Source organism: Patella vulgata, chromosome 5, assembly GCF_932274485.2.
Source record: "Patella vulgata chromosome 5, xgPatVulg1.2, whole genome shotgun sequence".
Classification (NCBI taxonomy): domain Eukaryota; kingdom Metazoa; phylum Mollusca; class Gastropoda; family Patellidae; genus Patella; species Patella vulgata.
This window is the reverse complement of record NC_065883.2, coordinates 51,811,190-51,834,442: the sequence shown is the minus strand read 5'-3', so window position 1 is coordinate 51,834,442 and position 23,253 is coordinate 51,811,190. Positions and strand designations below refer to the sequence as shown.

General features: G+C 33.3%; 1 protein-coding gene across 7 annotated transcripts in view; it reads left to right on the top strand.

Moving 5' to 3' along the window:
• LOC126822082 (actin maturation protease) overlaps positions 1–21,606 on the top strand; it is a 34,475-nt gene extending 12,869 nt beyond the window's left edge. For 3 of the 7 annotated variants that reach the window (XM_050550823.2, XM_050550825.2, XM_050550826.2), the window contains exons 3-8: positions 10,974–11,164; positions 11,689–11,766; positions 15,371–15,492; positions 19,107–19,227; positions 19,874–19,944; positions 20,754–21,606. In XM_050550823.2, the coding sequence (XP_050406780.1) occupies positions 10,995–11,164; positions 11,689–11,766; positions 15,371–15,492; positions 19,107–19,227; positions 19,874–19,944; positions 20,754–21,088 (897 nt within the window). In that variant the 5' untranslated portion in view covers positions 10,974–10,994 and the 3' untranslated portion in view covers positions 21,089–21,606. Of the gene's footprint in view, positions 1–554; positions 891–9,601; positions 9,652–10,973; positions 11,165–11,688; positions 11,767–14,910; positions 14,967–15,370; positions 15,493–16,342; positions 16,466–19,106; positions 19,228–19,873; positions 19,945–20,753 lie in introns of those variants that run through there. The other 4 variants (XM_050550824.2, XM_050550820.2, XM_050550830.2 and 1 more) reach the window with 4 other exon arrangements.
• Positions 21,607–23,253: the final 1,647 nt, after the last annotated feature.

Below are 23,253 nucleotides of genomic sequence, written 5' to 3'. Positions count from 1 at the left end.
ACATGACAAGCCCATAATCCACTCTCTAGACCATCAGATGGCAAAGATTTAAATTGATTAGGATGCTTGTAAGATTTAAAAATTTAATGATAAAATGGACAAACGAGACTAAGTCTTGACTGCCCAGTACCATATCTATGATAATGATAATAAACAATCTGCCCTATATCTTTGAACACTTCACTCACAATAAAGTAATTTGAATGAATTTTCAATATGTTCATTTTTCATAATCTTTTTTTTTAACTATAGGAAAAACAAACAATTCTTTATTTAAATTTTACATAATGCATCTTGAATTTAAAAAGAAACAAAACATGGTATTTTCGCTTATTGTTGGGGTTTTTTCTTAATAAGAATGTTTTATATTTAATATACAATGAAAATAATAATTTTAATAGTTTTTATTGATAGTTTCGCCTTGTACATTCATCTTAGAGTTAATTAGATACCATTATTTAAATTAACATTGAAATAGATGGATGGATTAAACAATTATACTTTAGTGATTCATTTGGTTAAGTATTTGTGGTATTTTGTTGTTGGCGTTATAGTTACAGGAACATGATGATTCAAATGAATGTAATCAGCCAAAAGTGAGCACTACCAACACCAATATGGCCTCAGATACAAGTTGTAAGATTGATGTGAGAGGGTGTATAGGTAAAGCAGGTGCCAAAATGTGTCCAGTGTATTATCAGTTACAACTTTATCCTCGTATTGCTTTCTGATAGTCTAAGACGTTGGCACCAATAGCATGGTGTGATAAAGTTCTATAGAGATAAACTTGTGTATGTACTATTACTAGTACAGCTTCTATCTACCAATGATAATATTATATAAGATTAAACCAAGTGGTAAACAACAAGAAAATATTTATGTTCATTAAGGTAAGTGTTTGCTAAAATAGGCGAAAAATTCTTTTATATACAGTACTGGTGACATTTTGGTTTGAATATAAAGTATTTTAATTTTCTGAAAAATTAAATTGAAAAATAATATATTTGTTATTGCACTGATAATGTATAAATAATGTTAAATAAATTGTAATTGTGTGATTGAACCACATTTGTTATGGATATTTCAATTTGAAATATGGGACATAGAAGTAAATATATACATGTAACCAGTATGTGAAATAGAAGTAAATAATAGAAGTACCATAAATATGTGAAATAGAAGTACATATGATAATATGTGAAATAGAAGTAAATATATAACAATATGTGAAATAGAAGTAACAATATGTGAAGTATATGTAACAATATGTGAAGTATATGTAATAATATGTGAAATAGAGATGAAATGAAATGAAATTTGGTTTAATATCCTACTGTTCTGCTCTGACTGGGCTAATTACGACGGATGTGAAATAGAAGTAAATATGTAACACTGTGTGTGAAATAGAAAGAAATATGTAACCATACGTGATATAAAAGTAAATATGTGACAATATTATTATGTAAAATAGAAGTATATATGTGAGATAGAAGTTAATGCAATTAGATATGTAACAATTAGGAAAATAATTACCAAAAGCTACTAAATATGCAGATAAAAGAATATGTAGATAAAACATTGGTATGATGTGTATGATTGAGCTACAATTAACCTCTGTTATACTGTGCGAAATTGTTACTTAAACTAACCATGGTTCCAGATTGCAAGTATTTTGACCAATCACACACTTCAATCTGATTTCTCGTGGGTGGAAATTGTCATGTGAAATAAACCTCTCTTATGATTTAATTTATTCCAAATAACTGAACCAACTAGCAAATCTCAACAAATATCTTAAGGAATAAGCATGAAACACTGTTGGAAGGTAAGATTTAGTAGGTTTGGGAGTTTTCTGTTTAATCCGTTCTGAAGTGTATCACATTAGCTAATGCAAAGTTGAAGTATAAAGAAAGAGTAGTGACCAGTATAGCAACATAAATGGTAATTTTTACTGGAGAATACAATAGAAATTTGAAGAATCAGTTACATTTGTAGCATTTGCATCATAGTGTGAACAAGATTTATTTGTATATTTATTTCAAGCAAATTTATTTTTGTTGTGTCATACATGTTATGTCAATGTGATCTGTTAGTCTATTGTTTTTGACAAGTACACTTTTACTTACCATTCATATATGAAATGAAATGAAATGAGGTTTAACATCCTACTGTTCTGCTCCTATGCTGGGCTAATGAAGACGGGCATACGCCATACAGTGTGCTATGAAGGAAATTTTGCCCGGGCAGCAGCACTATCGCCTACTCTTATATCGAATTCCAACTGCCAAGGGATCTTTTACGTTCATTCTAATGTATACACGGGACCTAGGTTTTTCGTCTCATCCGAAGGACTAAACAGCTGTCCTTGCAGGACCATTCATATACTGAAAATATAAAAATCCCCGCTCAACAGTAGTACAAACATATTAAAAGTAGCAATAAGAAGTGTTTTTTTCTTCATAACGTTTCGGTTGATATGAGTCAATATGACCCTTTTTCAAATGATACAATTAATTAATCCTGTGTCGCCTTTCTATTCACAATAGTAGTGAGGTCACAGGGTTTTTAAATTTATAGATGTACAAATAATGATTTTTAAAAACAGAAGATTATTAAAATTAACAGAGTAGAATGATTAGAGTAATCAGGGTGTTTACAATTTTTGGATTGGACTATAAATAATAAAAATAGAATAAATTATACAAAATTTAAAAATTAATTGCATGAAAAATGATAAATAAATTGTGATATGAAAATAAAGATAAAAGATTTTTTCTAAATTTAGTCGAATTAAGATTGCCAAAAAAATATTTTGAATGGAATAGTTAAAGTCTGGGTAAAATTTGTTGCAGCGGTGTGTTCTTCATTGTGCAGTTTATCCGAGGTTGTAGATCATGTGGGAAATTTTTATTGGATATTAATTTCTCTTATCAGGTGGTTAGAGTTCATATGATAAATCCATATAAGTACATAAATCTGGGTATAGATCATGTTCCTGAAGCAACGACCGCGAATTTTACAACATCTAGTTGTTGCTTCAATACTCAACAATTGCCGAATTTTTGCGCTTGTGGGCTTATACCCAATCGAAATTAGTGCTAAAATATGTGGGGTATTATGTGAAGGGCTTGATAAGATGTACGTAGTTAAAGCGAGATCAAGCCTTCTATTGAAGATGGGTATAGATTAGAATGGGGGATTTATTCTGTCAGCCATAGAAATGTTCTTGTTGGATTTTTAAATTAAATCTTTCAATAATATGATGTATGACAGTATCGTGGAGTTCTTAATAGATTTCAGAGTTTCGGTTTCATTTTTTGGTGCTGGCTTCGATATCTCTTATTTCTTCTTCATTTTTTCTTTAAATAAGTTAATCTGTCTTTCGAATAATCGGCAAGTATAGTTTCTTGTTTTTCAAATACGTAGTAAGCTTTTTCCCAGAGTATTAAAACAAATTTTAAAGAAAAGGTAGGTATTAATTCTTCGGGTATGGAGCGGTTAAAAATGCCAGAATCTAGGAAATAGATATGTTGTAGACAAATATGTAGACCTGTCGTGCATATTATCCGGTGACATTTAAGGTATGGGATAAAGTTCTACGGTGGACACTAGTAGTTGAAGGATCATTTACAGTGTATATAAAGGCGACATAGTAATAATTAATTGTATCATTTGAAAAAGGGTCATATCACCCGAAACGTTATGAAGAATAAACCACTTCTTATTGCTACTTTTAATCTGTTTGTACTACGGTTGAGCATGGTATCACCGTTTGATCCAGCAGCTACACAGATCTAACAGGCTGTCCAGCCTCTACTACTCTGTTAAGGGAGTGTTGCCGTTCCACCTCTATTTTTCCATTCATATAATGCTACATACAAAAGATTCTTTTGGCATGTAATATATATTGTATACAGATGTCTAGTTTACCTGCATTCATTTGATATTTTTGCATCCAAGTGGGAAGATGTTTATTTTTCTATTTCATCTTCAGACCACCAGTGGAGTGCTAAAGACATTTTGTTTTCATAGAAGAGAATTTTATTTTTCTGTTGGTTTATTTGAATTTCTTCAGCTCACTAACCAGGAGTTCCTGGGTTCGATCCTGGTGTTAGCCAAGAATTTCTTTTAGATTTTCCAACCTAATTTCCCTTGTCAGTAGGGCAGGACAAAAGGCACGTCAAAGAAAAGTTTTCAGATGGGATGCAAAAGCTGACATCTATGAATTATTAAAATTGGTCAGTTGTAATGTATGTTATAGCCATCTGATTTCATGACGTCATCTAAATGAGATAAAATGAAAAACATAGAAATTCCCATAACTGAATAATTTTTGAAGGAAAATATTTTGTAATAAAAACATTATTGTCTTTATTTAGTCTAAATTTTATTTAGTGCTGTTGGGGCTTTAAAGAATGTTCTTGAAAATTTTTTTTTTTTAAATAAAACCTGATATGATCTTTTCAAAACGTGGCTTTTTGCAATATATTGCAATATGTATCACAATACATTTTGGCTATATTTCAATATATTGCAAACTTGAGCAGCTATCACAAGCTGTTAATGAAACAAAGCTGCATAGAGGTAGATACTGTAATTATCAATACACAAAAAAGACCTTGTACAAAATGATAGCAGAATGGGTTTTTGGGGTGTTTTTTGTTATTGTTGAAAGTATCTACAGGTAAACAAGTCAATGTTATATTTTCGTGTTTCAATGGAATAGTAACTTAGTATCATACCCTTTCTAGCCTTTGTTAAAGTCTCTAAGACTAAAGCTATTATTGGTCCTATAATCTATCTATCTATATATATATTTGTGACTGTCGTTTGTCTGTCTGTCTGTCTGTTCAGGGTTGGCGGCTACACTAGGTCTGCCCCGAGTCTGAAATTTGGGGTATAGGGGTAATTCGGACCGGGGAGTAACATAGGCCAGGTGGCGTTAGTCTACCACTTCCGGTTTCGGAGTTATGACCCCCGAGCGAAGCCGGTCTGTTCGGGGTTGACGGCTACACTAGGTCAGCCCCGAGTCTGAAATTTGAGGTATAGGGGTAGCTCGGACCGGGGAATAACATAGGCCAGGTGGCGTTAGTCTACCACTTCCGGTTTCAGGGTTATGACCCCCGAGCGAAGCCGGTCTGTTCGTGGTTGGCGGCTACACTAGGTCTGGTCCGAGTCTGAAATTTGGGGGCTGACAAGGAAGCTGTCTAGTCGTTCGGATGGAACAAAAAAACGAGGTCCCGTGTACACATTGGCGTGCACGTAAAAGATCCCTTGGCAGTTGGAATTCGATATAAGAGTAGGCGATAGTGCCGCTGCCCGGGCAAAATTTCCCTCATAGCACACTGTATGGCGTATGCCCATCTTCATTAACCCAGTTCGGAGCAAAACAGTAGAACGTTAAACCCCATTTCATTTCATTTCATTTCATTTCTGAAATTTGGGGTATAGGGGTAGCTCGGACCAGGGAGTAACATAGGCCAGGTGGCGTTAGTTTACCACTTCCGGTTTCGGAGTTATGACCCCCAAGCGAAGCCAGGTATCCTGCTAGTACTATTATAAAGATGTGAAATCAATAGACTCTTAAAGAGCCTTAACTTATTTAGAATTGTTTGATTTGAAACAAATGTCTTTTAATTTAAAAAAAAGTGCTTTTGTTTTCATGTGGTCACTATAGGTTCTAAGCTCTGCAGTAAAATCCTCTATACGAACATCTATTTGTCAGAATTAAACTCTTGTTCATTGTTCTGACAAGAAAGTTTTAAGAGAGTAATAAAATTACACCCACTGATCCAACAATACCATGTAATGGTTGGGTTGTATGGAATGCAGATAATTATTTGTTAAATGTTGATTGATTTGACAAATTTATAATAAGAAAATAAGACTGAGGTTCTATTCATAGTTATGACATGTCCACATGACAGTACAAATGTTATATGATTTAATTGGTGTTAAAAGCCTATGTCAAACTGACCTTGGTAACAGGATGGCATTTCACATTTTCCAATGGCATGAAACCTGGCCATTTTGGAAATAATGGCTTCAAGTAGTCATGGGTGTCATAAATGAGGCAGGTTATGCTTATGATTTTCTAAACACCAGATATCACTTGTCACTTAATTAGATGATGTCTTGTGTGTTTGGTTCATGTTTGATATTTTGTATGGTTTTTATGGGTATATATGTGTAGTGCAGCATTATGTATCCTTGATTAGAATTACCTGTACTTATAGCTCTTACACTCAGTGAAATGTTTTAGATTTTTTCCTCAAAGAAAAGAGTATTAAATTAGACATTTACTGATGCTATTTCATATTAATATTGTTTTAAAAATTGCATGTTCACAGGCACAGAGTTTGATATATTTAAATTTTCAAAAGTCATTAAAAATTGACAACAACAGTTATATGAGAAGAAAACCAAAATTCAGTTGTCTCGTTTAAGAATGAAAAATCATTCTGGTTGCTAAATGAAGTCATATGTTACAGATATTTTCTGTGAGAAGAATGATTAAGAGAGGTATTTCTAACAGATGCTAGAATAATTGAATAAGTTAATCTTATTTGATTGTATAGAAATTTGAGAATTTCTGGAATCTACATCAATTTAAAAGTCACCTTGACAAAATTACTTAGAGAAATAAGTTAGAAAAACACATGGTACTTTCCTCATGTACTCATCAGCATGTACCAATTTATAATTTATCAATTACAACATCCCAAACATATGAAGTTTGGTTGATATTAGAATATTAGATAAACAAACTGACATGATGTTAATCGGTTGGCACCTGTAGATATTTAATAAATTCCATACATATATCTTTTACTAATAGTTGATGTGTTTTTGTAAGAACGTGTAATATTTTTGAGACACCCAATATTTAGGTGGGTGGATCCATCACACATGTATTACATGTAGTGGGTATACTGATTAATATCACATTTTCCAGGTGCGATTGAGATATTTTCTAATTTTAGTTAAATTTGTATAGATGCAAAGAGTCATGATGCTGTTCTAACCTTATTGGCTTTCTCCTGGATTTCAATGAATTAAACTTTTTTTGGCCCTAGTCTTTTGGAACACTTTTTGGAACATTATAACTTTGCTTTTAATTGTGGTAGAAGGCTCAAACTTGGTGTAGGTGTTTATTAGGTGAATTACTTATCCAAGTTCAGTTCATGTTAGTACAGGTAAGAAATTTGATTTGTGATGCTTTGGAGCAAGCGAATTATTGAAATAAAATTAAAAACCATGTTGGTCCTGAAATGACCTAGTTTGTGTGGAGTGGAGGTTAGACCCCATTTCTCTCTCTCTCTCTCTCTCTCTCTCTCTCTCTCTCTCTCTCTCTCACTGCATCAATACCAAGACTAAGTTTGATAATAAACATTTTTTGTTGAGTTTAAGCTGAATGATGAGCAATTTGATTGGTAATCGTGATTCTGATTGAGTGAGTGTGATGAAACTTGGTGTATAGTTTTGTTACATCAATACCTTGACCAAGTTCCGTGATGAGGGTTTCTGCTTCTAATTGAGGTATAAATATTCATTAGGTGAATGTCTTGATTAACTTCAATGATGAGCATTTTCCACTTGATTTGTCAATGCTTTGGAACATGATAGCTCTCATTGTCATTGTGTACAATTGATGAAACTTGATGTACAACTTCATTATGTGAATACCATGACTATAAGGTCTATAAGGTCTGATAAGCAATTTTATTGTTGTATGCTTTATAAAAAGATAAATGTGCAAGTAATTAATTAGTGTCATTTATTTTTTGGTGGATTATCATACTTACTGTTGACTTGTGTTACTGTATCTTACCTGGATTGCATTGCATAAGGGACATAATACATACATCTAACTTCAATTGTATGTTGTGCAACATGGTCCTGGTTTCAACCCCATTTCTCCCTCTTTTCCTCACTGCCCACGCTTAAAAAACAATGGGGTTTTTTTCCATTTGGCTAGTGAAAGTTATCATAAAAGTCAAGAGGTTAAATGATATAATAACGATAGAATATTATAGATACATGCATACTATGGTCATCACTATCTATTATCAGTGTTTATTATTAATTCTAAAGTATATAGCCAGGAACATCTGGCGTAGGCAATGTAGATCTATATCTAGCTTATCTTGTTTTCTTTCCATACCATCGTTACATCTGCTATACATTTTCTATTGTAGGGTAAAAAAAAACAAAGCCTTGTCCAAAATCTTGCTATCAGCTCTTTCTAGAATGTTATAGTACTCATAATGATTAACATCCTGAACCATATAGACTTCTTTGAATACATCTCTAGGGAGTTATCCATCATATGGCATCATATACTGGCCAGGTAAATCATAAGGTTAAATTTTGGTACTGATAGAAGGATATCATGTTTCTTATTTCCATTATCTACAAAAATAAGATATTTCTCATGTATGTATGGTATTTTCATCAGTTTATTGTGTTTAAAGGGAATCAGTATCCCATAAAGATTTGACGTGACAGATAGCAGTTGATTTTTACTATTGTGATCTTGTTGATATTCTTTTAATGGACCGATCCAGTATCCTGTGAAATCACTAGTAAAGTTTTTGGTGAGACTTTGTTTTATCTGTTCTTATCAAAAGCAGTGAGTTTTTTTGTGTGTGAGTTTTTTAATATGCAAATGTCTTATATAATTAATTTTTTTTTATTAAAATGATTCTATTACTAATAATTATGAAATTATACAATATTTTAAAGAATCTAATGGTGTTTTTGTGATTTTAACCAATAAGAATAGTTTACCTTTAATGAAGAAATTATAATATCAGAGTGAAATAGTTATATACATGTGTACAGTACTAATTGCCGAGCAAAACATATAGCACACATAATGTAAAAGGAATGTAGATCTCTTGAATTTGCAAAAAGTGAAGACTTTGTGAAAGTAGTTTATAGTTACTGTGATGATGATAATGCTTAAGTTTATGGCTCTCATTTGGCATAGTAATCTGTTTATCATCGTTTTAGAATGAGTTAATCAACACATGAGGAACATTTTATTGGATAATAAGCGCTATGGTGCATGTTTTATACAGGGTGCTAAACCGTGCAAGAAATGGCCCTTTAATTGAAGTTAAAGTAAGTTAGCTACTATGGCATGAAGTTATTGTAAACGGCCAGGGATTTAGTGGACCCATTAATATTGTGAGTAAGCATCCGCATTATTGTGATTTAGGAGTTGGAATATAAAATATCCATTTCTTTGCATATTAATGAAATGCTGTTCAATTACTATAAATGCCACTTAAAGAAGTAATGAAATGCAGGCATTTATAACACTTAAAGAACAATATTGGTGCCAGTCATTATCACATTTGTGTTAGAGCTGGTTAAACACATTCCAAATATATTTTTAACACAGAGATCATTGCTACGATAGCTGAGTAATACAGGTTTCCGATACGGGAAACATGTATTACTCAGCTATCGTAGCAATGATCTCTGTTAAAAAATTATTTGGAATGTGTTTAACCAGCTCTAACACATATGTGATAATGACTGGCACCAATATTGTCCTTTAACTGTACATTTATAAACATTTTAAAAACAATAGGTGATTGGCAGAGTGGTCTAAACTCTAAAGCATCACAATGTAGGTCATAGGTATGTCATCTTAAGTTGATCTCACTGTTGTATGCTAATTAACTGGGTGAATTTAATCCCACTATATATTTTTTAGTAATAAACTAGTTGTGTCTGAGCCCACTATTGTACTGTAATTAACTGGGTGAGTTTCATACTACTACTGTAAATATATTAATTAACCGTGTGAGTTTAATTTAATCCCACTATTGTACAGTAATTAACAGGGTGAGTTTAATCCTACTATTGCACAGTAATTAACTGGGTGAGTTTAATTTAATCCCACTATTGTAGAATAATTAACTGGGTTGCCTTGATCCCAGTATTGTAGAGTAGTTAACTGGTTAAGCTTATCTCACTATTGTACAGTACAGTGAAATTCCTCCTACATCAGAGGCGTATTCAGGAGGAGACATCATCAAATTTGGCGTGAGGTCTAGGGGATTACCCAAGATTTTTATAAAATCAGAAGCTTATATCGAATTCCAACTGCCAAGGGATCTTTTACGTGCACGCGAATGTGTACACAGGACCTCAGATTTTCATCTCATCTGAATGACTAGACAGCTGTCCTTGTCAGGCCCTTTGTCCTGCACCTCTGACAAGGGGATGTCACGCCGGAATATGGCAATGAACTTTCTCAGCCAATGCAGGGATCGAACACGCGACCTTCAGGCAAGCGGGCCAGCGTCTTACCCACTCAGCCACCATGGCTCCTGGTGGGATGGGATGGGATGGGCATTCAAATGTGATCCTATTAATTCATAATAAAAATTGACGTCTAATGGGGCGTTGGATTTCACTCTTTAAAAAGCTCAGTGTGTATGTATGCCTACGTAATTTGGAGACAATGATGGTGTGATGCATTGTCTACTGTCATATTTCCATTACAGGAACCTGGCAAACCCCCTCCTGCAAAAAATCCTAGATCTGTCCTCGCATACATATATAGGATTAGGGTGGAGTGACGCCAAAATAGTGGCCATACTTAGCAGTTTGTTTGGCTGATGTTATTTTGATGAATGTAGGAGAGACAAAATTATGCTTTGCGTGAGGCGGAAGGGGTTTGAACCCACCCTCTGTAGTCTGGACACGCATGCACATTCAAAGAGTACTGGTATTTAAATAATGTATTGCTACCTGAAATTTTAATTATGTTCATTATCAATCTTTAAACTTTTATTGTAGCAAGAACGGTCAGCTCTTTATCTAAATCTTACATAATCCTTCTTTATAGGATGCTTTTATAATGTACACTGTATTTACACTAATCTGGTTGTTATTTAAAAACTTGGCTTATATTTTTTGACCGAATCATAATTGAAATGTCTTTGTCTTTGAAGGTCATTTATCAGGAAACCAAGATGAATATGTCAGCCATGCTCCCCCCTCCCCCGCCCCCACCACCCCCACAAGTATCATCTGTTCCTGATTTAGATGAATTGAGAGCTAACACTTTGGATAATTTCGAAGTGGTCACACCTATTGAAATGGGAAAAGAAGGATATAAAGTCTACAAAGAATTTTTAGAGAGGTAAGTGCATTGTTTGTAAACTACATCTTTGTTGAAAATGAATATAGCAGTCTGACTCCATACCCAGATGGACTCGGTGCTTTATTTTTTGTAAGCTACAATAGACCTTATACACTTAATACTATTAATTGTAAAATAACAAGTATGAGTGTACTATAGGGATCAAGAACCGAGCAGAACATCATCGCAGCCATCTCAAAATTTGGATGTCATATCAAAATTGAAGTCTGTCAATTGATGCACAATTGTCGATTGTACATGACTTGGCAGAGTCTTAGGCTTTTTTTCTAAGATTGTCTCCCCAAATATCAAGAAGATGAGTAGCCCTTGGTGACCAGTAATTATAACCAGGTCTTGGTCTAAAAACATGTAAATACATAAAAAATGAAAATCACCAAATCAAAATAGTAAACAGCCATTGAATATCACTCTAGTACCACAAGACCTCAATACATCAATTTAAATTAATTATTTGACCCATGTGTTTAGTTTATTCCAACCCAATGACAAATTGTATATTGTAGACAAGGCAGAGGAAGAGAAGAGAATTGTTATTTATCATTTGGTTATACAGTTAATCCTATAATACAGAAAGGTCCACAGTAAGTTTTATACAGATTTATAACTATAGGCAAGCTAATTAATGGCATACATTTTTGTTCCCCACTTTTCAAAGAAAACAGGGGACTATTAAAATGGGCTGGTTTGCCAATCTTTCTGTCTTTCACACGTTTTGGACACAATAACTCTGATTTTAACTGAGGTAGATGTTCAGTTGGTGAAAGCCTTGGAGTTCAATTATTAGCATTTTCACCTAAGGTTAAACGGAGATAAGCAATTTGATTGGTCGATTGTTTGTTAGATAATAACTTTGATTCTGATTGCGTGAGAGTGATAAAACTTGTTATATAAGGGTAGTTTCACTACATAAAGACCATGACTAAGTTCAAATATGAGCATTTTCTGTTTAGGCTAAGTTTCCTTGTTTAATGCTTTACAAAAAGATAAATGTGCAATTAATTAATGTGTGGTGTTTAGTTAGGAATGTGTCAGTAGATCATAGTGTAATATAAACAGGGCCAACCCAATTATCAAAGTTAAATCACATCAAATTGAGAGAAAAAGCATGACAGTAAAATTTCCTTTGCCTTATTATAATGGGTTCGTCTGTCTGTCACACTTTTTGGAACACAATAACTCTCTTTCTAATTGAGCAAGAATGTTCAAAATTGGTGTAGGTGTTTTTTAGGTGAATGCCTTGATGGAGTTTGAAGATGAGCATTTTCTGCTTAGGGTAAGCAGAGATCAGCAATTTGATTGGTTGATGCTTTGGGACATGATAACTTTAGTTCTAATTAAGCCAGAGTGGTGAAACTTGGTGCATAGTTTCATTACATCCATACCTTGACTAAGTTCGATAATGAGCATTTTCTGCTCAGCTCATAGTAAGCAGAGCGATAAGCAATTTGATCGGTCGAGACTTTGGAACACAATAACTCTCCTTCTAATTGCGGTGTAGGCGTTCATTAGGTCAGTGCCTTGATGGAGTTCGAAGATGAGCTTTTTCTGCTTAGGGTAAGCAGAGATAAGCAATCTGATTGGTTGATTCTTTGGGGTACGATAACTTTAGTTTTAATTAAGTGAGAGTGAGGAAACTCTTGAGTATAGATTCATTATAATATTACCTTGACTACGTTCGATGATGAGAATGTTCTGCTAAGGCTAAGGAGCAACAAGCAATTTGATTGGTCAAGACTTTGGAACATAACAACTCTGCTTTTAATTGAGGTAGAATGTTTAAACTTGATGTAGATGTTCATTAGGTGAATGTCTTTATCGAGTTCAATGATTAACATTTCAAGCTAAAGCTAAGCAATTTCATTTGTCGATGCTTTGGGACAAGATAGCCTTGATTCTATCTGATAGAGAGTGATGATTGCTCGATACTTTTGAAAAAAAATAAATGCGCGATTAATTAATATGTGTCATCTATTTATTTTGGGATTTCGGCGGGGGACATCAGCCTCACTGTTGGCTTGTTATAATATATGTATGGCACATTTCCAACTGATTTTCTTGTATTAGAAAAATTGGAATAATTAATAGTCTTAGTCTAATATCTTTATATTTGGTTGACATTTTACCTGAACTTTTAAGATTTGCCTAAGAATAAATTTCCAGTTTATCATTATCAGCTTGGCTAAAGCGAATTTAATAAGTCATCTTTGGCATTGCAAAACGGCTGTCGAGCATGATTGAAGTCATACTCCTCACAGTGTTTCATTTGATTATACCTAATCCCATTTAACACTGCTGTAAAGGAAGCAAATTTCTGTTCCAAATTATGATTGGTCAATAGTCCGATTAACAAGCAATAGCTAACTGCGTAACAATATCATTACGCTTTAAACAGAGCTCCAAATTGGACCATATTATGTTTACATAACGTTACGTCATGACTCACGATATTGTTATGCCCAATTAACCAGTGCATAGCAGAATATTGCAGAAATGAGCCTATCAACATGGATACAATGTAAACAATACTGTTTGGAGACATACAATACTTTGACCGTTTTTAAAACCTTAAATCACTGTCCAAAGTTTTAGGGAAGACCCCAGATTAAACGAAGGGCTCTCATGTGGCTGTACTTGGGATAGATTTGATTGAACAGGAAGAATAGACACACTCCCTCAAAAGCTCAAGTATCAGAAGCCAATCCAACAATAGCCTTTGAGGGATTTCCAGACCATTGCTTCAGGAATATGGACTGAAGTTGGAATTAGTCTCTTTTGAAATTAAGCACATGTAACCAAAAGGCATTCTTGACAACAAAGACCATATTATCGGACAAGATAGGCACAAGTGTCCATTTAGCCACTTAAAACAAAATCCACCTAGACTAAATGCCATCTTGGCTCAATGTTTATTAATAGAAATGAATCATCTATCAGGTATTGACACACAATTCTTAGACAATTGAGATAATGGCATAAAAGCAGTAAATAGCAATATAAAATTGAGATAATTTATGTTAGGATTGATTGATTTTAATCATTTTTGAACCCATATCCTTTAAGATAAGACTACTGTATTTGGTATTGTCTCAAAGTTATTAATGTAGCATTAACCATACCTTTGAAGTGTTCATCATGTAAATAGATTGACTAAATAGATTGATTTCCTTGCAGAATAAAATAACCCGTATTTATAAACACTTTTTGTGTATTAACCTGAATACATTTATTATAACCAGATATATAGAAATACATGTTAATATTGCCAGGATAGAGGATAGAAAATATTTATCTATCTATCTTGAATTTACTCTGAAATGACAGAGCATTCAGTCTTCATTATGAAATTTTTTTATTGTATTCACGCCATCCAAGATGGGTTTTTTTTTATAAATAGGTACATCCATGAAAAGGGTTACCTCTTCAGATTTTGGAGTAGATTTCATACCAGATCTGCTCTATTGATTTATTATATTGACCAGGAGGTAGATCTAGATATAAATACAAATTTTGTTACAGATTTCCTGATCAGTCAGTTTAGATTAGAAAAAAAAATGTAATTTGCAGTCAATGGTACATATGTAATTGTCTTTAGCAGGCTATACATAAGATGACAAGAAGTGAATTAAGGGTATTCTTACTCCTTTCAGAATACCAGATACCACTGCGGTAGTTACCTACTAACCATGGGAAATCTTTTTTTTTAGTTAAAGATACATTATTGGAGATAAGATAAAGAGATGGCAGTTCTCGCTATAATAGTTAAAAACTAGATAGTGTAAAGGTAATTTGCTGAAAATTTCAGTCAAATTGATCCACTATGAGCCGAGAAAGAAGCGGCTGAAATTTTTGCATAGTCTCGGTCATCATTACTAAAATCATTAATATAAACAGCATAGTCTCGATTATCCATTTTTATTGATTAATTATCAATAGCCGTTAGCGGCATATAGGAATCTAATCCAGCCAACATCGAAGGCTAGCCTTCACATCAAGAGTTTATTATGGCCTGGATAAGTTAATTAATGTCTAATTGATAATTTAGATAACATTTCAGGCCTAAAGAAAGACTTGTAATAAGCAGATTTTGCTCTTGCATAATGCATGTTTAAATGATGTTATTTTACCTTAAGATCAATTAAATGCAGAAAGATGCTTTGAATTTCTTATTTCTGTCTCTTTGAACAGGTGTGGAATGGTAGCCTTAGCCATGGCTGCTCCATTGTTAGGTAAACAGGATATAAGTCCAGATAAAATTTATTCAGTAGCACAGTCCAAAAACTTCACAAAACAGGGAGAGTTATTCTCTGGTAAGATTTACATATATTGTGTTATATTGTTTGATATTAAACCTCTTGTATCACAGACAAAATATAAAACCGACATCATTTGCCAGGACTGGATTCATAAGGGGAGGGGGTGAGGTGTGGGATCAATTGTGCTGAGCCACAGTGGGACGATAAGATTTCATTTATAAAAAAAAATTTACTTTGGCATGATACAAACTGAAAAAATGTAGTCAAAGTTGACTTCAGGGCCTAACTATTTTTTTTAACAAATTAGTTTTACCATTTGTTTTTAGTTCACTCTTTTTATTTGTCATGTAATTTAATTTCTGTGTTGAGGGGCCCTGAGCTGAAGTTCCTTTCCCCAAAGTCTAAATCTGGTCCTGACTATTGCCAACGAAAGCCATTAGTAGTATACTGCCAGTTTATTTACACACACAACTCCTGTATATGAACACACAGTAGATTAAAGTATTTTTATTACATATATGTCATATAGCCAAGGAGTTATTAACATATTGGTGGTCGTTTATAGTCAGTGCACACATAAAAATGTGATGGGCAATTTCAAATGGCATATATGGAAGGGCTAAGAATTAATTTTGTTTATTCTTTCTTGTCCTATGAGGGCATATAAACATTATTATTATTTTACAGCATATTTTTAGTGCACCATTTTATATAACATGTTCAGGGGCACTTTACAACGTGACAATGTAAATCACACATAAACAACAAGATTATGGGCATGTTAACGATTGTATACAGAGTCAGTTAAAAGCCTGATTAAATAAATGTGTTTTAAGTTGTTTTTTAAAAGAATATAGAGATGTACAACATCTTAAACTAAATGGTAGATTATTCCATAAAACAGGTGCTTGATAACTAAAAGAGCGCTGACCATAAGAGACTAGTTGAACAGTTTTGGGCTTTAAAAGTAGTTTATCTGATGTATGAATGTTCGGCCAGGTGTATAAAGTTTTAAAAGATCTGAGAGGTAAACAGGAGCTAAATTATTTAAACATTTAAAAGTAAGTAATAAAATCTTAAAATCAATTCGATATTTAACAGGTTACCAGTGTAAATTATATAAAACAGGAGTTATGTGGTCACATTTCTTAGTTAAAGTAACAAGTCTAGCCGCAGTATTCTGTACTTTTTGTAATTTATCTATAAGCTTTAAAGGTAAACCAACTAAAAGTGAATTAAAGTTATCTAATCGAGAAGTGACTAGAGAATTAACAAGTGACTTAGTGGCCTTTACAGTTACACATTTACGTATTTTACCTATATTTCTAATATTAAAATAGCACAATTTACAAATATTATTTACTTGAGCTCCCATAAGCATAAAACTATCAAAGATAGCGCCAATATTACGAGCAGAATAAGATGAAAATATATCACAATTACCAATTACAACAGGGGGGTTATCTTGTGCAGATTTACTTAATTGATGCCTTGAGCCTAATAACAAATATTCGGTTTTATCATCATTCAATTTTAGAAAGTTCTTTGACATCCATTTTCTAATTTCACTAATACAGTTCTCAAGTTGCAATTTTGATAAATTGAAAGAAGATGGACAATTAGGTGTAATTGAAATATATAATTGAGTATCATCGGCATACAAATGAAAGCTGAGACCATATTTTCTGACAATATCTCCTAATGGTGACGTATAGAGGGTAAATAAAATCGGACCAAGAACAGAACCTTGGGGAACCCCAGATGACAAAACAGATTCAGACGACGATTTGCAATTAACTAAAATACACTGTTTTCTACCCACAAGATAGCTCTCTAAAAGATTTAATGCAGAGCCACAAATACCGAATTTAAATTGAAGTCTACGTAGAAGAATGGAAGGGTCCACCGTGTCGAAAGCAGCAGATAAATTTAATAAAATTAAAAATGTACATTTTCTATTATCAATTTCCATTAAAATATCATTTGAAACCCGGGTTAAAGCTGTTTCGGTACTGTGAAATTGTTTATAAGCACTTTGAAATGGTTCATACAAACAATTATCATCTAGATGGGCCTTTATCTGAGAAGCAATACATTTCTCCAATATTTTAGAAATAAAATTTAAGTTAGAGACTGGCCTGTAATTTTTAAAAACATTAGGATCCAGTGTAGACTTTTTAATTAAAGGGGTAACATAAGCTCGTTTGAAAACGTTGGGAATAGTAGCGAATGATATACAAGAATTAATAATATTGGTAAAAACTGGAATAACTTCGTCTAGACAGTCCTTAAGAACAGAAGTCGGAACAGGATCTAATGAACAAGATTTAGGAGCAGACGATTTAATAAACTTTAAAACAAAAGATTCACTAACCAAGTTAAAATTTTCTAAATAAACAGAATTTTCTAACTTATCAAAATCACGAGGGTTAAAGTCAATAGTTTTATTTAAATCATCAAGTTCAGTTCGTATTTTCTGTATTTTTATTTGAAAGAAATCAGAGAATAAATTTGCAAGTTCAGTGTCATTATCATTGTCCGGGAGGATAGTACGCTCAGCATTATGGTCCAAAAGGGAATTCACAACTTTATACAGGTCTTTTTGTCTGTTTTCGCCATTTGCTATTTTATCAGAGTAAAATTTAATTTTAGCATCTTCAATTAATTTATTCACATTGTTTTTTAAAGATTTATAAATCTGTTTATGGACATGTAGATTTGTTATACATTATGCAAGGGCTAAATCTGCCTATTGCAGGTCTTTCTTTATGCTTTACATGTTATAAAAGATTAATTAGACATTAATCAACTCTCAATGCCATCAACAGATTTAAATCTGATCTGCGGTTCAACGGGAGTAGATGATTTACCGTAAAAAGGGATAATCCAGACTTATCGTAAGTAAGTCATTATCGTAAGTTCGTAACAATGGTAGCAATGACAATGAAGGCTGCAGTGTTATTGTAACAAAGATATAATGTAACATAGAAGTAATTTGACGAAAATTTTTAACATTCCCTTTGGGCTATACTATATACCGGAAAACACCATGTTATACTGAATATCGGAAAAACACTAAACACCCTAAATAGGTAACCCGGAGCCTGGTTCTCTGGAAAACAACGGAAAAACCTAACCCTAACCCAACCACCCTGTTCCCCCAATCCGCTGGTTTTCTGGAAAACCCTAACCCTAACACACACACACACCCACACCCCCGGCACAAAGAGGACCAGACGGCTCCGGGTTACCTTTTTAGGGTGTTTTCCGGTATTTAGTGTGTTTTCCAGTATTCAGTATAACATGGTGTTTTCCGGTTGTTCTCCTGTGTTTTCCGGTATATAGTATTGCCGTTCCCTTTTTATTATCTATTTTTTAACTGCTATAGTGAGAACTGTCAGCTCTTTATCTTATCTTCCATAATGGTCCTTACCATATGACTGCATTATACGGATTCCCTGCCCCGGTGTTTATACTCTGAGAATGTAGATACAATTGTACTGTCTCTACTGTATAGTTTGTTCTGTCCTTGTTTTATTGTGATGTTATCCTTTATTGTCTATTATACAGAAACCCACTATATATAACCATGTTTTATTGAGATTCCAGTGCTTTTATCATACATGCTGCTATCTTTGGATTATTTGCCCTTTATTTTATATTTACAGCTGACTATTTGTCCAGATTATCACATCAAGTTCTCAATTGTCATTCTGAAGTCGTGGAGATGGTGAATGGAAAGAAAACAATTCTACAACACTTACTTAGAGGATCCATTTTACTTGTTCCGTATCCTTTATTTAAATCTACAATAGACAGTACATTGGCAAGAGATATACATTAATAGTCTCATTGAACTTCATTCTCAATTTCCAGTGGTTGCAATGTAAGAATTTCTGTGCGATATTAATTTGGACATTGACCAAATAATTGACAGGTTTGCAGCCAAAAAATCAAGGTGGTTGTCTTTCAACAATCCTCTGATTGAAGGCAACCCAAGACCTCAAGTAGCAATAACTTTACTCCAACGATTGCGATTTTAAATTTGATGCAAGTTCATATTAATATGTTAAATACAATATTCACAATGATATTAAACCCACAAAATTACCTGGCTTTTATTTACTTCTGTTGATTATATTCATTATTCAGTACATACTGTACTTAAAATCATGTATTTCAACAGGAATTTCAATAATTATTAAAAAAAATAACAATGCGGTCCAATCAACACAAACTAGGCCATTTCGGGACTAACATATAGTACAATTTTAATTCAGTAATTTGCTTGTGCATAGGGATTATTAGCAGTGGGTGAAACCAGATGAATTGCTAATATTATATTGTTGTTTTTTTTTTTAAGAATGAATGTTAAAAAGATGTTTTGATAAATCTGTTTGAATTTTACTATTTGATTATCCTCAATTATATCCAGATATGATGCTGATAAAAATCATGGTCCATGTAAAAAGAGAGGACATAAGGCCCATTGGGCTTTGTTATCTGGTAAGAATATGGTCGACAATTCAGTTTTTCTATAAAAATACTACCACTGCTCACAAATTTTAGTGCAAAGCAGACCATCCTTTCTGCTGCTTGTCATTGTCCCAAGATTATTGAGGCTTAAAGCTTGCGTAGGCTAAGAATTGTTTATTGCCAACTGTCCGATTTCTCATCAGTAACAATCTGTCGGGCAGAACACTTAGTGTAGACTATTGCACTTTTTCGTTACTAACATATGTTCAAGAATACCCTGTTGCCTTCATGTTACATATCGATGTTTATTTAAGCATTTACTCATACAATGATGGTTTATACAAAACTAAACATAATGGCCGCCATCAGGGCTGAAACCGTATCCATTATAAAAGTATGCATTTGGAAATAACTTTTATCAATCACAATGGTGTGTCGACAATGGATTGTTAGCCAGTAGCACACATAAAACCTATAATGTGTGGACTAAATAAGAAATGAAATGTAATGCCATACGTTTCTGTACCACCTGCTATAATATAATAAAGATGGGCATACACCATATAATATGCTATGAGAGGAATGTTGTCCGGTCAGTGAAGCTATGGTGTATTCTTATTTTGAAATCTAACTGTCAAGTGTTCTTTTACATGCATGCCAGTTTGTACACATGACCAAGGTTTATCATTCCATTGTCAGGACCTCCGCCCTGCACCACTTATAAAGTGAAACCATGTTGTGAAATCCCAGGGGACTTTCTCGGACAACCACAGAATTGAACCCTGCATTTCCTAGTTAGTAATGGCTAACCTCGTCTATATATATATTTTATTTGACAGGGTTTTTAATCATGATGGATATGACACACCTGAAAACTCTTAAAACACATTTTAAGGCAGACGATACTCACAGACATTTGTACCACTGTGTAGATGTAAACAGTATTTCGCCATGTGAAACCGAATTAATTAGTTCCGCAAGAGGCATATTAGTGTACGGACACCAGGGAAAGAGCAAATATACCGGATATTGGTTCCTAAATGAATTATTGGACAGTAATGCAAATTTAAGAGAGGTTGGACCTGAAAGAGAACCAGGTGAATACATCATCCCTAGTGGAGGTATTATAAGTGGATTATGTGGCAAAATTGTGGGACTCACCAAGAGTCAGTAAACGATTTCTGTTTTATATATTTTTCTAAGCCTTCCATTTAAAACAAGAACGATTTTACCATTTGTGCTAGAGTGTGGGAGTTGTGTAAATATTTGAATGTATTCATAATATATGCTTTAATTTGCCTGTAATGTCTTAGAGGCATACCAGGAAAATATTTGCAGCATACACATCCAGTTAATAATGTCTTATTGTCTTAGTTCTTGTTTAATATCCAACTAATTCATGAATTTCTTTGTTAAATTATTGTTGAATATTTCCATCAACATGACAAACATGTGAAGTGTTTACATGAAAAATGTGGTAGATGCCTTTCTTGACAAAAATAATTGTGCAGTTAGATATCTGACTAGAATATAAGACTTTATTGATATTTTTTTATCCATAATGTGGCAGCATCAACAGTATTGTTAATCCAGGCCGAGCGAGTTCTTATTATTAAAGTGCAGTATATGTAACATATTAAATACACTTTTACTCATTGAAATGTTGCAGTTAATAAACCTAGTGTAAAACTGTCTGTTTTTATATATTGCTTTCACTAAATGCCCTTTAAAGATATCTATTAAATTGCATAATAAATGAATAAAAAGGCAATAAAATGCAATAAATGCATAATTTTAATGTTGTCACTTAAAGTGGAGTAGGAATATTAATCTAAAAAAAAGGGGAAGACAAAATTAGTCAAAGCCAAGATGAAAATTAGTGCTGCCTCTCCCGTGCGCCCAGGAGATGACTGCACTCCAAACCGGCAATGTCACTGACAAAAAGATGAATCGTAATCGTAATGAAAAAGATGTCTGGGGATTTATATTGATGGTTTTCGGCATTTTTTTTTTTTAGTAATTTGTTTTTAATCGAGGAATTACAATCACTTTATGTTTACTGTTTTATGTGAGTCACCTTCCAAAATGCTTGTCAGATGGAAATATCTCAACAAGGTACTAATCTGAACAGTTCAAAAATTGTCATTTGAAAGGTAGGATTGAACTGAATAAAATATTGTAGCATAAGGCCGCGGTTAATTAATTGTTTGTTTCTCATGACCCGCCCGCATGTCTGTTTTCATCCGTAATAATTACGCACTTCCATAATTATTTGGTCAAATTTAGTGAGCTCCAAAATATTTCCTTTAAAACTATATTTGTTTGCCTTTAAATATGAACAATGAATAGACGCATTAAAATACACTATTTATCGCTGAACAGGACACCGTGGGTGATAAGTAAAGTACTTAAAAGTAGGCTAGAATGTGAATCCATACGCAAAACGGAAGTGATAAAGCCGTATCATATCTGTCATCCATACCAAGGAATGGTAGCTACAACATTCACCAAAGACCACATATATACTCTATAAGGCACTTGTCATTTGTAATAAAATTCACAGAAAGATATAAATGTCTTTTGATTCCTGCTAAATTATTTCATTTACTGACTAGCAGCGGTCCTAGAACTGCCGCCATGAGATAGCCTCGATCATGAGATACCAACTGGTTGACACTGCTTCACGGTATTTTATTAACAACACTATATAAACAGTCTCAAAAGGACACAGAGATACAAATAAATGTAAACAGTTTGATTAAGATAGACACAATAATAAAAGTATTCATATTATCATGATGCCTCTTGCCGAAGATGTGTTCAAAGTTGACGACAATTAACATACGGGCTATTTCCATGGCATTGGTACTATCTTCGCTCACGGCTAGAGAAACGCCCACGTGTGTAGTAAATTCTTTGACTGACTTGTTAAATAATCTAACTTATTTGTATTTAAAATTCCAAGTGTATGCTTTTAATTATTTATGTCAGAACAAATCATTAACCAGTTTGGAACAGGTCATTTCGTAACCTGTCAAAGTAGAGAAGGATAAAGATATGAAATGCCAAGAATGAATGAATTAACAAACCGTTAACTTAGAAGCATATCACTAATAATTTAAACTGATTTATTATATACTATTCAAAAAAAGTAGGGGATATTTGATTTTTAAGTGTTATTAAAGTCACCTAATGAAACTGACGAAGAAACAAATGACAAAATGAAATGAAGTTCACATTCATCGATTTATTCCAAATGATCGTTAGACTAAGTAAGGCACAGACTGACCATTATAAGGGTAAAATGATACCCGGGGTCAAACAGCAAAGTTACCACAG